Here is a 16,314-nt window from a genome sequence, read left to right on the forward strand (position 1 = left end):
CAATGTGTTTATGACAAACTCCAGAGCCAACTGGAAAGTCCACACTATGTTGACTCTCCATTCTCTCCCTTTGGGGGATAGGAAAAGCAGGTAGAGGATTCTTCACAGGCTGGCTGGCTCTGGCCCCCATCCATGTTATACTGGCTTCAAGAGAGACAGCCTCTATCTCTTCCGTCCAAGGTTCTTCTACCACCGATGTCAGTTAAGTAGGAGAAGCAATATGGATATATACCTACGAGCTTTATTAACTAGTCAGTACATTAACCTAATCAAGCTGCTATGACAGAATACCATAGACCAGTGGCTTAAACAAGAAACATTTATTCCTCACTGTTCTGGAGGCTTCGGAGTCTGAGATCAAGGTGCTGGCAAGATCCATTGTCCAGTGAGGGGCCCCCCTGCTTCCTGGTTTACAGATGGCCACCTTCTCGTTGTACTCTAACAAGGCAGGGAGCAGCTCTCACTTCTCTAAGGGTACTAATCCCATCGTGCGGGCTCCACCCTCATGACCTGATTAACTCCCAGAGGCCTCATCTCCTAATATGTCACATTAGGGGTTAGGGTTTCAACCTATGAATTTTGGAGGATGCATTCAATACATACCATAGCCTTACAGGAAAAATTTGATGTACTTTATGCAAAAAAAAAAAAAAAATTTCCCCTGCCTTGATTTCACCCAGGTCTCAGCAAAGTACTGTGTCTTGGGGGTGTTAGGACCACCCCTCGGCTACCTGTATCTACAGGCCCACTTGCTTCCACACCTAAATAGGTACTTCCGAACGTTTTATTACCATATCATTGTCACACCGGAATGGATGGAGTGGCACTCTAGACTATTACTTCTCAAACTTTAATGTATATATAAACCACCTGGATATTTATTGAAATGCAGATCCTTACTCAGTCGGTCTGGGGTGTTGCCTAATTGTCTATTCCTAAAAAGCTCCAAGTGACACCGATGCTGCTGACGGCCACACTTGCAGTAGCAGGCACCCAGACCCTGGCAACAGTTCTGCCTTGGTGGTCGTGCTGGCACTACAAGATTTTCTCCCTTGCATATTACACTTTATACATATTAAATACTGGACAGACCTCAGTCATTACCCTTTACCAGGCTTTCACTCTTGAATTTTCTGTAAAAGTCGGACTTTCCTCACTGAGGTCTACTCATTTCTAAAGTAGCAGTAAAACTATTTTTATGTTGATAGTCTGACATATTCCTAGAGCAATTTTTCAGCACACTGACATTCCACTACCTTACCTCCTGCACTACATTACAGACTCAGAGAGAAGTTTCTCTTCCTGTCCCAAAGAACCCCTGCCCCAGTGTCCCACCTTTCCACCCTTTGAAAAACTTACTCTGGCAACTGTTTTTCTCATCAGCCTCCTTGTAGTCCTCAAGTCCTCTGCAGTAATACAAATTGTTTCATGAAATCACACTCTAAAAACGGTTAGTGTAGCCAAATTGAATTTAAGTGTATATACAGGTGTTCATTGTTCTAGTCTTTCCCCAATACTTGAAAAAAAAATTGTTTGGGGGGGGAATTAGACATAGGAACAATTAACAATTTACCCTAAAGTTTCTTTCTAGCACAAAGTTATTTCAGGATAACTCTTTAGAGTAAGTCCCCTCCAAAGCCTTACTGACATGTTAAAAATCCCCTTCCAAAAAATTTTACTAGGCCATAAAGTCTCTTTGTCCATGACTTGCAAGCATGTCCTTTTAAATTTTAAAATATATTTAAGAATAAATTTTTTAAAGTTAGTTTTCCCAGAATAAACACTAGAATGTCACTAACCTACACTCACTCCTTCCTGCCTATAAATCTTGCCTGTCTTGCAAATCTAAATTTCCTATCAAGTCACCCTACATTCTATGGCTTCCTATCCATACTTTAAGGAGAAAAGGGTCTCTGTACCCTGCCTGTCATTCTCCTCCAGCCCTAACACACCACCCCACAGGTGACGACTGGGGTCCTTAACTGCATTCCAAGTGCAGATCCGAGCCATGGGTGCCGCCCCTGGACCCTACTGTGCCACAAGATGCTGAGGACCAGGCAGCAGTTAACATCTTACACCGGGTTTTAAACAGATCTATTAGAGAGAAGGGAGGAAGAGAGGGAAACAGACGTGAGAAACACGAAAGGCACGTCTGCCTTTCGAACACCCTCAAACAGGGAGCTGCCCCACAACCCAGGCATGTGCCTTGACTGTGTATCTAACTGGTAACCTTTTGTTTGCAGGACGAAGCCGAATCCCTGGAGCCCCATCAGTCAGGGCTTACATGTTTTCGGCTTGTTTCCCATGACTGATGCAGAGCTTGACCCCATGTGGGTGTTCTCAGTATTTGTGAAATAGTATTTCTTGTTACTTCCTAGGCAACTACTGCCTAAATGTTTATCATGCTTTACTTTTATCCATCTTCTGGGAGTCCTGCTTAAATACTCTCAATGAAGGCTATTAAGAGATTTTGCCCTCTGGACAATACCTGGAGGCACTTTCCGTCATCACGACTGCAGTGGGCATGCAACTGGCACCTAGTGGGCAGGTCAGTGATGCTGCTCAACATCCCATAATTCCCACGACAGCCTGCCCACACCCATGGTGAGATATATCTGGCCCAAAATGTCAATAATGCCAAGGTTGAGAAACCCTGTGATAACTGTAGTTTCTGCTCCTTCTAACTACTTCTGGGGATTTAAGACATTAGAAACCAAAGAACCAAACAAACTGTTGTAGCTTCAACTATCTTTTTCAGTTTCTTATTTAATAAAGTTCTTTGGTTTTTCAACATTAAGTTCCCTTGCTTGGAAAACCACCCAAAGTAGTAGCATTATTAAAATGGCACAACCACAACAGAGTGTAGTGTGACAATAATAGAGTCAACTAAGATTAAAAACTGGTCTAAAGACTTTAGATATAGTAAGTTTTATTCATCTGGTGGTACTTGATGCTCACATGGCACCATACAACAAATTTTAAAAATACAATATGAAAAAAAAGGAACAGCCAAAGAGATCAATTCCATTAGAGGGCCCACAGAAAAACCAACAAAATCCCACAGAAAAACCCACCCACTGCCCCTTAAGAACATTAATTTCTTCCTGCTTAAGTTTGGCTTTAAGAAACACCAAAAGAAAAGTGCAAAAGAAGTCTCTGAAAGATAGTTAAAACTTCACATAGCGTCTTTCACATATCACAAAATGCTTTCCTTATTCAAATAATAAGCACGTAATATAATTCAAACATCTGTGAGTCTCCATTTGGTCCCAACTATTAAGGCTGTAGCCTTTAGTATTTGCTTCATCTCACTGTTCCCAAACTATTTGCATCAGTAAAAAAGTCACTTAAGGTGACTGAGTAGTCTCTTGCTCCACACTGCCTCTGCAAAACATTGATTATTCCCCATAAAAACCACAGGCCCAAGCAAAGTGAAGTTATGTAAGTACCTGAAGTGAACATATAAAGTTCCCCAAGACTGGTTTAAAATCAAATTCTGGCTTTGAAATATGTGTTCTTCAATTTACATGATTAGTAATTACTGAAGGTCATCTGACAGCAACTAGAGAACAGCAAGATGTAAAGCTGCATGGGGGCTACTGTTAAAAACAAGTAAAAATGATTTTGGAAACTGTGTCTCAGTACACAATGATCTGTTTTCACAAAGTCATGTTACACAAGGAATGATAGTAAGTTACATATTCTTCCGTAAGAGTTAACCAATGCTCAGTATCGATTTTGTAAGTCAGCCCATTACACAAGAGGCCCTAAAGTGTTAGCAGTTCAGTACAAGGGACAAATCTCCTGCTCCCAGGAGTGACTTTACTTACAGTGGCAGTCATCCTATGCACATGCTGCTACAAAATCTCATTTCCCATTAAAGTTCACAGAAGTACTATCACTGGGAGACTAAACAAAATAGCCATGGTAGTAAAAGAACAAAAAGTCTTGGCGAAAAAATTAGGAAGAGCTAAAATATATACTTAAAACTATTTGCCAAAAAAATACTAAATGCTTGGTTCTGCTAGAATTTAATGGCATTTCAGTTTGTTTGACACCTATGCATCAGTTTATCTAATAAATAAATGAAAAATCAAGCAAACATTTTAGCTGCCGCAACTGCATATTGCAGTACACAATATGTCACTAGATGTCTTTCCCCTTTTCCATTAGACTGCATTTCTTAAGGGCAAGGGGCAGATCAAAGGCACCTTTGCATCCCCTACTCAAGCACAGTGGCTGGTACACAGCAGGTGCTCAGCAGGTATTACGGAATATGTTGTTGTTGAGTAGTGGCTTTAACATGGAAAAGAGCCCAAAGACTGTCTTACTCTAGTAGCGTTACTTAGGTAGCCTTATTCCCAATAGGTAGAAAGCAGTTTTGAAATAAAAATACCTTCCCGTTTTCTAAACACAGATTCATCAAGAGTTGGACATGACTTGAATCACTTCCCTTAAACACGCTCATAAAGCATTTTGAGAAATCAAAAGATGAAAGGCGCTATGTAAGTGCAAAATAGTAACATTCAAGACAGTCCAGCAAAGGTGATATATTTCCCATGGTGATGGAACGGTTGTGCTAGTTTGAGATGAACACCCTCAAAGCTACTTTCTCACTGTCATTATCAGGAGAACAATGAAATTCTGACAAAGACACCATCACTTTATATAGTTTATATTCTGCTTTCTTATAAACCAGGTAACAGAAAATGAAATTAAGCCACTTACTCTACACAAACCAATACTTTATCAAAGTTCCGCATTTTACAAGTCATGTTCAAAAAACACACACAAATTAGCATTTTGTACACAAATGTTTATTTCTCAATTAAACATTCCCTTTAAACACAAGGAATGAATTCTAAATCTTCATAAAGATGAATTAAAAATGAAATTCCTCCAGTATAGTGTGTATAATCACTGTGTTCTTGGTCACTACTGGCATTTACTGTTTAACATCAAAAACAAAGACAGGTTATTTAAAAATCATGCTACTGGATTTCTAGCTCTTCCTCTATGACCAGTTCTATGCTGATCTGCAATGTTTAAAAGTTTACATCACCAAATCGAAGCAAGTTTAAAGTGTGAAATAGCTGTGCATTAAACACAAAATAAACAAAATTATAAGATATAGTCAAGTTCGTAACGAATATAGGTGTTCTTATCATCATTGTAGATTCTTGGGTAATGTGCTATGAGAGCATCCTGTGAACCAATGTAGATGGAGTTGTAAATTTTCCAATACACATCTCTGACCTTCCGGGCTGGGTGAAACAAACCCTAGAATAATGAAAAGATTAAATTAATTCCATTTGCAAGGAACATTTATAACCTTAACATAACTAACAAATAAACCTAAATACATGATTCTTCCCTTGAACACACACACAAAAAAGCAAGCTCTCACAATTGCACAAAACTGCGGTGAGCAAAGACAAATCTAATTTCCCCTTCCCCACAACTGTTTTCCCGTATGACACAATGTACCTTACTGAAAACTAGGAAAAGTGACTTAATTCAACTAAATTACTTTTCTCATTGAGCAATCTTTTTGAAATCTTTAACCTACCTGTAAACAATACTGTAACATTCTACATGGTCCGATAGCAACTCTCAAGCCCTCCAGGGCTCCCATAACTGCCTGAATTACATGGGGCGATGTCTCAAACACATTGGGCCACACATAGTTCAACAAGTGATTCAGCGAATCTTCACAACCAAATCCATAAACCCCAAGTGACATGTGCTGTACCACCGCACTAGCTGTCTGCCTGTGTACAAGGTCCCTGCAATGGAAAAAAAAAAGCTCTTTGTTAAGATACAGCTTTAGTTTTACAGGAAATATTTGCCAGCCCATTCAAAACTGAATTACAAATTCAGGACATAGAAGAGAGACAATCTCACACCTGATTTCTGATATAAAATGCCTTTAGAAAAACAAATGGAAAAAAAATAATTAATTATTCTACTTCGAAACTTTTAATGACTCAAACCTCATTATGGCTCAAAAATAAGCTATGGTTTTCTAGCAAACTTTTAAAAGGAATACAATTAAAAGAGCGCCGTGCAGTGTACATTTTAGTATGTTCCTAAAGTTACATGACTCTTAACATATGAATGATTAATAGTAATACCTCATTTTAAACTCTATAAACTGAAAATATTTAAAAGTAATTACACAATAGATAACTAAATTATCGTAAAATTAAATCCCTGACCTCATTTACTTTAAGTTTCATTCAAGAACACAACTGGGGGATGGCAAGAGAAAGACCAATAATTTTTTTTCATACCTACAAAAAAAAGAATGATCATCTCCCATTATCTATTGAATTTATGCTTATGATAATCACTAAGTTATTTATTTCATAATTACTCAGTGTAAACATTAGATAATGGGTTTGTGCTGAGTATAAAAGTGAGTTGATGCTCTTTGCCCTCAAAAGTAGTAAGAGGGCCTTAAAAATCAATACTTGTTCTCAGTATCCTTATTTCTCTTATTTCCTACACTCATAACAAATCTATTAGGCTTTATTTCTCTTATTTCCTACACTTATGACAAATCTATTAGGCTTTATAACAAGGCAGTATTCCTGATTAATAAATTTCCCAACTAAAGTATTGTTTCTTTTCTAATTTTTGATGGCTTTATCACCCTTGACTACTTGGTACACGCAACCTAATTTTTAACTGCAGGTCACACACAATAGTGACTGCACGATGATGTGCAGACACTGAAGAATATACAGCAAGTATGATTTACTCCCACTTTACTGGGCTACAGCTGGGCAGGTTTTTATAGAGCATGATTTTTATTCTGTCCCCATGCCTTTACAAGTTACTTGTGGTAACCTGTTCAGTGCTGCTAAGACTCCATTTTGAAAGATCGTTAATGAGTGACTCAAATCTGTAAACAGAAGTAATTGAATGGGCTCTAATTTGAGTAACTTACTTTTCCTGAAAAATATAACTTTCCCTTACTACATGAACCTTGAACTTTCCCTTACATACTCTTTAGTTATTTTTTGTTTAAAAACTGTTAGTCTAGAGTACAGATGGCAAACACAAGCCCCAAGGGCTGAATCCTGCCCTCCACACCTCGTTTGATCCAGCCCATCACCTTGTTTCTACCTCGTGGCAGCACCAAGCTCCGTGCCCGTAGTTAAGGAGTAATTATATTCATACAGTCCTAAAATCACATTCAGCCGCCCTTGGAAGGCAACTGCGAGGCTGATGTGGCTCCCAGTGAAAACGAATTTGATACCCCTGGTCTAGACGGTTAAAGGTATTAGGAATCTACTGTCAAATAATTCAAGCAGTAGTTTATCAGTGGGTCACCATGTGAATAATTTGGGGCATCCAATGGAAACAACCCTAACAGAAATCTGCTTCATCTGCACTGAAAAGCATGAAAGCATTTAAAGCTAAAAAACGTTTAAAAAAGCTAAAAATACAATTGGGTCTCTTTGCGACACCACTACGCTCATGCTCATAATCTTCTCTAATTATTGACTTTACAAAAGTTATCCATTACTGGTTTTCAAAATATATTTACCATAATAGATATTAAAAGAGAATTAAAAGGGGAAGAGCACTTCTTGCATATATTATTTGAAAATAACAATAGTTGTATTTACAGCTTCCTAAAAATTCAAGCCAGCATTCCCCTTCTTTAACTGCATCACAACAGTCACATAATAATTATTCCCATACATTCTAAAACAGAGAAAGAATTATAACTATTTTCTTGTATTCATTCAAGTCACTTACCTGTCCATTAAAGCATCCTCAAGTAATGGTGTTACAGCATAAATGTAGTCCTTTCCCATTTCACCAATATATTCAAACAAGAAGGAAAGTGATTTTAACACTCCATTTTGAACATTCAGTTCAGGAACTCTGTATTCATTCATTAAGGCAGGTAGTACTGTGAAGGGTGAACATGTTTCAGCGACAATAGCTATTGCCACAGTGGTACAAACTCTGTTCTGCCTCTCCTGAACTTTAAGGTTGTTTAAAAGTGTAGCCAATACGTCATGAGGGCTGAAAAAAATAAATGTTAACACGGTTAGATTACAAGTAAGTAATCACTGGGAACCTCGTAATTTTAGGATAAAATACAATACTTTCAAGTCACTAGCATTGTTTCTACTTAAGAATTTTGTTTAAATTAAAATGTCCATTTTAAAGACAAAATTCAAATACATTCACTTTCAAATGTAATTTTGAGTCTTTAGTAAATTTCCTGAAATATAAAAAAATTTATTTAAATGTTTAGATTGAGACTTCCGCCAAGATGGAGGTTTAGGTGGATGTGCCATGCCTCCTCACACAACCAAGTTTAGGGACAACTAAATATTAGCATCAGAAAACACAACCAGAACATGGAAAACTGAACTTTTCGGAAGTCCGCTAACAACAAATTCTTCAGCCCGACCGGTAAGGGGCGAAACCGGCGTCTGGTGAGGAGCTGCAAGGGAGGGCTCGGGCGCGGAATCCAGACGCACGGGTTCCAAACCCAGGATTGGACCTAGTGAGCGACCGAGCAACCCACCGGGTGAGCGACTGCAGAGGAGACAGTGGGGAGGCGGTGCAGCGAGTTGACTGCGGTTGCCTAATTGCGCGTGAGCGAGGGAGTGGGCGGTTGGGCCTGCAGTGGCGGCGATAGGCGCCGCCATAGGGCGCCGCCATTTCCCCGCTCTGACCACGCCCCCACATACAGCGTCACAACCCAGCGACCTGGGAGTCCAAGGCGCAGCTTCTCACATTTAAAGGGCCAGAACAGACCAAAAATGTCGCAGGAAGACCTCAAAGCCCCAGAGATAAATCTAAGCGACGAAGAAATAGCAAAACTCTCAGACGCACAGTTTAAAACACTGGTCATCAGGATCCTAAGAGATCTGGTTGATTATAGCCACAAATTAAGAGAAACATATGAAGGCTAAACTAAGGGAAATTAATGGAATTCCACAGGAAACCCACAGAAATGAAAAGGAAACTGGGACTCAAATCAATGGAGTGGACCAGAAGAAACCAAATAATGGCCAAACAGAAAAGAGTCAAGGAGCAAGAATTCAAAGAAATGAGGAGAGTCTTAGGAACCTCCAGGACATCTTTAAACGTTCCAATATCCGAATTATAGGGGTACCAGAAGGGGGAAAGACACAACCACCAGTGGAAAAACTATTTGAACAAATAATAAAAGAAAATTTCCCCAATCTGGCAAAGGAAATAGACTTCCAAGAAATCCAAGAAGCCCAGAGAGTACCAAAAAAGTTGGACTCAAGAAGAAACACACCAAGGCATATCATAATTACATTAGCCAAAATTAAAATGAAGGAGAGAATCCTAGAAGCAGCAAGAGCTAAGGGGACAATCACCTACAAAGGAGTCCCCAACAGACTGTCAGCAGATTTCTCAAAAGAGACCTTACAGGCAAGAAGGGGCTGGAAAGAAATATTCCAAGTCATGAAATCTAAAGACCTACAACCAAGATTGCTCTATCCAGCAAAACTTTCATTTAGAATGGAAGGACAGATAAGGTGCTTCTCAGATAAGACCAAATTCAAGGAGTTCATCATCACCAAGCCCTTATTATATGAAATGTTAAAGGGACTTATCTAAGAAAAAGAAGTTAAAGAAATATGAACAGTGAAAGAACAACAAGTTCACAGTTATTAACAACCACACCTAAAACAAAAGCAAACTAAAAGAACAGCTAGATCAGGAGTGGAAATATAGAAATGAAGATCTCAAGGAGGGTTAGCAACAGGGGAGTGGGAGGAGGAGATGGGGGGAGAAGGTACAGAAAATAAGTAGCATAGACAGTAGATAGAAAATAGATGGGGGGGGGCAAGAATAGCATGGGAAATATAGAACCTAAAGGACTTGAGACACATGGACATAAACTAAAGGGGGGTAATGGTGGGGTTGGGGGGGCAGGGTGGAGGGGAATGAAGGGGGGAATAGAACAACTGTAACAGCATAATCAATTTTAAAAAATAAATTTAAAATAAATAAATAAATAAATGTTTAGATTGATTATTTGAGTGTTCAAACTATGACCACTAGAGCGAGGAAACCTTATGGTAGTATCTAAACAGGTCTTCCATGCCACCACATTCAGAATCTACTTTCCTTTTCATATTTTTCTCTCATACACCGTTCACTACATCTCTTCTCCCCCTCTAAGCATTATTTTACCACAAACTTAAAGGGATACAGGGGCCAAATATCACAACAGCTATTCATTGTGAATTTGACTACATTAATGCTAAGTAAATATTACTGCTACCAAAAAGGGTGGCAGGAAGACTTCCTCTAATTAATCTGACTTTAGCTGTTTTACTGCTTAAAAATATTTTATTATTAAGCCATATCCATGTAGTATCTCATTTTTTTGACAATGAGTGTAGCGTGGTTCTGAAAGCAAATAACCATAGATTTATTCATAAAATAGCTGTAATTCAGTTGTCTGTGGATAAATTTTTAAAAAAATATTTAAAAAACATACAAAATACTAACAAGAGCTTTGAATTATGCTAATTTTTACATTATGAACTGGCCTTAATATTTCAAGCAATATCCTAAAAATTCAGGACTACTAAAACTTGAAATTATCTTGAAAATGAGATAGTTTCCCTCTCTGAGAATATCTGGTGTGATTAAATGAAATTCAAAAACCTCCCATCTTATTTTATTCTATTTAAAATTTAAGAAAACATTTCAATAATTGAAGGTCAGTGGTTAAATGAAGCGCTTTCCCAACTGCTTTATTCACACCATGCCTTGAAAGAAATTTCTACAGATGCAAAAGCATATTTCAACACCACAGTGGCCTTATTACAAAGGATATATACAAGTAAATAGTACTCACCCAATGGCCTTTGCAATATAACCAAATGTGTTGACTGTGGCTCTACGGATAGCTTTTTTGTGAGCTTTTAAGAGCTCTAAAAGCTCAAAGCAAATCCTCATCCATTCCCTTGCTGACACGTATTCAGCTCCCCTAATTTAAAAAAAAAAAAAAAAAAAAAAGGTAGTTTTGTGACAGTATGTTTTAAAAGGCAAATTCAGTTCTCAAAACCCAACCAACTCACTTTAAGCATTAAATAAAAATATTGCCACCCACCCACTCCCACATAAATTGAAATTTCACCAAAAATATTAATAATGGGTAACATGACCATACTTACATTAGCAACATTAAACTTGAAAAGTAAATTAAGTGGTTAAATATGAAAACAAGTACGCGTATAAAAATGTTTAATCTGCTTACCTGTCAGCAATACGTCCAACAAGATCAATACAATTCTCCTGTACTTTTTCATGCCTGTTCTTTAGGATGGGAGTGAGTCTAGGCAGCAGATCCTTAATTGGTGGGGTCATCTTATGCATACCTATTTAACAGAAGCCAACACACTATCAATTAACATTTGAACTGCAACCTTTGTTCATTTTACCTTTTCCTTAGCAATGTAATATATGTGACTAGGTATAAATATACACTTACAGCTGCCTACGCAAAGAAAAAGCCCCAGATTCTGACCATACTTAGAACTATTATTAACTCTTTATAAACAACTTCTGATTATGCATAGAAATGAAAGAAATTCGTGAAGTGATTTAAAGAATGATGGATATTCAACAACAAAAAAAGTTTCATTTGGTTCTGAAATGTATTTGTACACTGACATTTAAATATGGGGACAGCTTATATTCCGGCCATACACAACAATGTAAGCCAGAGGTAGACATGTAAATTAAAGTAAAATTTTCCAGAAAAGGGCCCCCTTACCCTTTAACTGCAAAACAAACAGATCTCCAGTCTCCCTGCAATGCAGGGCATACTTGGATGGTATTTACACCTATGAAGAGAGAAAAAAGGAGGCAGCTGGCAGGGGCTCTTGCTCTAACTAGAATTGCTTGCTCTGATTCTCTCTCCATTGCTTTTCCCATGTGTCCCTGACCAACAGTATGGTTTACAACTCCCTGCAAACTATAGCCCCACAAGTGGCCAAGTAACTAATTTTTGGACAAACAGTTACTTTTAAGTGTAGAGGACAGGGCTGAACTGGGCTTATATGTAAATGCAATGGTTCAAAGATCTCTAATATTGCATAAAAAACCCTTACTAAAAGGAAACAGTGGCTATCACAGCCAGCTATTTATTATGACCTCCTGCTAGGTTATTTCCACCCCTCTAACCACTGAAGAAGTTCTTTTTGCAACAATCATGTTCAATTACAATGAAGGATTAAACACAAGAGACCATTTGTTTGTTTCATCATAACCTTAAAGAATAAAAGCTTTGCTCTCCATACCCAAGAGCATTTGTAATAAATATACTAGCTTTTATTTTGCATTAGAAAAATGAATGGATAGTTTTAAAGAACTGGATATAAATAAAAACAAGATAACCTGAGCAATTCACTTTTTTCCCTGGTTATGTTCATAAAACTTGAGAAAGCAAACAGAAAAACCTGCTATAATTACTCACTAATTCAAGGTTGAATAAATATATATTTTGTCCTAAAACTAAATGAAAACTTCGGAGTTGTTCCTCTGTCCCAAAATATTTCAGGCAAGACACTTTTTGAGTTGTGACTACTCCTACAGTCTTGCAGGACCTAAACTTGCCCTCTTTTCTCTTTTAAAGTAAACTACATATGGATTTTGGGAAATACTACTATTGGAACATCCCCTGACTTAACTATAATTTTGAAGTACTTAAGAAAAAGTATCAGACAACATTATTCAAGTACTAAATATGATTCTATATTTTACTTGAAAAAAAATATGTTAAAAACCAAAACAAAAAAATTCTTACATGACCAGCTAATTCCATACCTATTACATTTACAATGGCCTTCAATGCTCCAAGAATGCTTCCCAATACTTCAGGGTACTCTTCACCCAAATACTCATACAAAACAACACCCAAGTGCCCCATCAACTTTTCCTGTAATAAAAGATATAATGTTAAAAGGTTACCACTCACATTAAACTCTCTCATAAAGAATTAAGAATCTGATATCAAAGTTTACCTCCTGGCAAGTCTTCATGACAACAGCAGTACGAGAGATCAAGTCAGCTGCCTGTTGCCTAACTTTTGCTGATTTGTTATTTAAACGCCACAAAACCGTACCACAGATCTGAGGCAAGTAAGGCTTAACTCGTTTGCCAAGAGCATTGACCACTGTGCCAAACCCGTTCAACATTACTGAGTCCTAAAAAACAAAACAAACAAAAAAAACCACTACATTAAATTTTTAAAAACTACATTCATTGGGAACTAGAATTCAGTTTGTGAAAGGTTGAAATATACTAATACTCAGTTTTTCAACCAAATAAAATGTAAAAACTTGAGACAGAAGAGTACTTCTTCATAGCTAAGAGGACAGCGTCAGCATTTCAAAAATTATTTCAGGAAACTAATATTTGGTAACTTGTCCTAATTAGTATCATTACCTCTGTAGTCTGTTCTTGGAAGGCATAAAGAATACCATCAATCAGTTGCTCTTCAAGTTTATGATCAATATCTGCTGCTCCCAAGTTGCCCATAATTTTCTCAATTGTTTCCATCACCATTTTTCTGTACTGTTCAGCTTCATCCTTCAGATCATCCACAATCCTGGATATAATTTCTGCTGCACCTACTTTGTTTGCCAATTCCACAGTAGTATCAACTAACTAAAAAAAAAAGAGAGAAAAAGAAATGAAATTTATTGCTCTTCAAAGAAAATAGACATCATGAAAAGCAAAATTTCTCAAAATACTATTCAGCTAGTAAGCATGCTGAGATCAACTCCTATTTTTTAAACTTAAAGGGAAAATAACCAAAAATTTTAAATCTGAGTCTAAGTCAAAGTGATTTAAGGTAAGATTATATTCATGTTTTACCTAGACAGATCATATATTTCATGTACTAGACAAAGACATCAGTTCATAGCTGGGTATGTATCCTTGAATGCAAAATCAAAATGGAAGTTAACTAAGACCCATCTCCTTTCACAATCAAGCATATATTATATTACACAAGCCAAGAGGTAAATCAGCACAAAGAAATTTATGTAACATGCATTTAAACTGATTAAAGAATTAGTTAAAAGGAGTTTTGAAAATATTTTTTTACAATAAAAGCTTACCTGTCTGTAATTTCTTCTATCTAAAGCCATTCTGTGTTGCCAGAAGTGTTTAAAAAAAGGAGGAAGGATCTCTGTTTTAATGTAGTTTGCTTCCACACCATCTGTTCCACAACACTGCTTTACCACCTACAAGGTTAAAAAGGAATAATCGTAAACACAAGCCTGATTTCATATACAAGGTTTTTTTAATGCTTTAAAATTCTATTTGAACCACAAAACACACCTAATTTAGATTAACAAATGTGGAACAACAACTTGGGACAATTACCTTCAGCACAATCTTCTTCATTTCTTCATCAGGAGATTGGAATTCTCTAATAAGGATTAACATCACTTCTCTAGTATAGTAGTTGGCATATTCTGCATCCATGAGAGGAATAAGATACCCAATAGCCTTTAAAAAGGCAGCCAGACCCTATTTTAAAATAAACGTATATATATACTTAGTAAATTGGATTTAAGTTGCCTTAGCTTAAAAAAAAATCTACTTGGTGGATCTACCTTTCCTCTGTGTTGGCGGATACCCTTCCATAGAGGCTTTAACACGGAATCAAAAGATTCGATACCATAAGGAGTTGCTGCTTCAGCCAAGGCAGCAATAGCCAAAGCACTAATAGTCCGAACTTTCTGCTGCTCATCCACGAGACCTATAAAACCAAATACAGGTTTTAACTAAGCAACATTACCTAATTTGCACGTTATCCAGAGTCTAACAATGTAATCTAATTGCAGAATCTGTTCATATTATACAAAATTAGGCAAAAGCTGCAATAAACCACAGCCCATTTGCAGAGAATATTACAAATCCCATTATAAGCTATGTGGTGTTTACGCAGTTAAAGCCCTTCCATTTAGCTTTCCAAATTAGCAGACCAAATTCCAGGACACCTGGCTTATAAAAGACAAAGTCATGTAACAACTTACCGTGTTCAATGATTTCAACTAAACTTCTCAGATGTGGCAAAATGGCACAGCCCATAAGAATAGCTATCTGCTGTACAATCTTAATACCAGTGTGTCTTGCTTGCCAGGACTTCTTGCTTTTGCAAACAGCTTTTAAGAAAGGCAATAATGAAGGAATGCCCAGGGCAGAAGCTACAACAGCAAAAGCTCTGGCTGTCGTGTTACGAACATATTCATCCATGTTATCTATATCAGGTCTCATGGTAGAGATCATAGTAGCCAGACCAGCAGCCTAAAGGGTCAAATAAAAAGGACAGTCATGAGTTAGTAACATGACTAACTCATGTCTGAGTCTTGTTACTAACTCATTTTCTTTCTATACTCAAATAATCCCAACAACAGATGCAAAACTTTCTTCTCTAAAAATATAATGCAAATACCTTTGCCAAATTAGAAATAATCTCTCGGCCTTCCACTCTAGCATAGTAATCTTCATCAATCAACAGTGGTTCAATGACCACAAGGATCTGAAAAAGAGAAGTGCAATTTTCACACCAATTATTGATGCTATCTCATGAAACAGAACTAAATATATGAAAGTTATTATAGCATGTCATTTATGTAATCTAAAAATGCAAATATACAAAAATTCATTTTATTACAAAAATTTATAATTACAAGGACAAATTTGTTAAGGGACAAATTAAGAATTTTATTTGCAATTTCAAATACCATATAAAGTTGAAAATTTGGGAGAACTGTTAAACACATAGACTAACAGTTAATATTTTGTTAAAACAATTTATACATCTATCTGCAACTTATAATTCTAATCCATAATTGCCACCAGCAAAAAAAAAAAAAGTCCTTAACACTAAGTGACATGTATAGCATCATAAATTTCCTCACCCATATCTGATATCAATAAAGCAAATCAAAAACGAGTAACATGAGCCCATTATAATAAAGAGAGAAAAATGTTACATTTGCATACACACAATTTGTTTATGCGTGATACAAGCCTAAGTAAAGAAAAAGGTCTGGGAAGACATGTGAACTTAACATTAATAACTGAGTGTCTTGCAAGCAGATAAAATTGCCTTTTTATTGTGAATGTATAGCATCAGTTACTACTTTATTAGAATTTTTAAACTGCACAAGTACATAAGCTGGTAAAAAATCCACTAATTCCTTGTATATTAAAAATTTGAAACCTTATAAACCTGCTTAAGACCTGGCTAGTATAGCTCAGTGGATTGAGCAC

At 36.9% G+C, this 16,314-nt stretch overlaps 1 protein-coding gene across 2 annotated transcripts in view; it reads right to left on the reverse strand.

Annotated features, from left to right (window-relative positions):
- Positions 1-2,912: 2,912 nt before the first annotated feature.
- SF3B1 (splicing factor 3b subunit 1) overlaps positions 2,913-16,314 on the reverse strand; it is a 60,468-nt gene continuing 47,066 nt past the window's right edge. For both annotated transcript variants that reach the window (XM_037167021.2, XM_037167022.2), the window contains 13 exons: positions 15,491-15,577; positions 15,072-15,342; positions 14,649-14,794; positions 14,416-14,562; positions 14,148-14,273; positions 13,471-13,692; positions 13,047-13,229; positions 12,850-12,961; positions 11,279-11,399; positions 10,877-11,008; positions 7,771-8,043; positions 5,570-5,786; positions 2,913-5,280 (listed from right to left, as the gene is read on the reverse strand). In XM_037167021.2, coding sequence (XP_037022916.1) covers positions 5,122-5,280; positions 5,570-5,786; positions 7,771-8,043; positions 10,877-11,008; positions 11,279-11,399; positions 12,850-12,961; positions 13,047-13,229; positions 13,471-13,692; positions 14,148-14,273; positions 14,416-14,562; positions 14,649-14,794; positions 15,072-15,342; positions 15,491-15,577 — 2,196 coding nt within the window. In that variant the 3' untranslated portion in view covers positions 2,913-5,121. The remainder of the gene's footprint in view (positions 5,281-5,569; positions 5,787-7,770; positions 8,044-10,876; positions 11,009-11,278; positions 11,400-12,849; positions 12,962-13,046; positions 13,230-13,470; positions 13,693-14,147; positions 14,274-14,415; positions 14,563-14,648; positions 14,795-15,071; positions 15,343-15,490; positions 15,578-16,314) is intronic.

Source organism: Artibeus jamaicensis, unplaced genomic scaffold (assembly GCF_021234435.1).
Source record: "Artibeus jamaicensis isolate MK-2021 breed Jamaican fruit bat unplaced genomic scaffold, CSHL_Jam_final contig_391, whole genome shotgun sequence".
Taxonomy (NCBI): domain Eukaryota; kingdom Metazoa; phylum Chordata; class Mammalia; order Chiroptera; family Phyllostomidae; genus Artibeus; species Artibeus jamaicensis.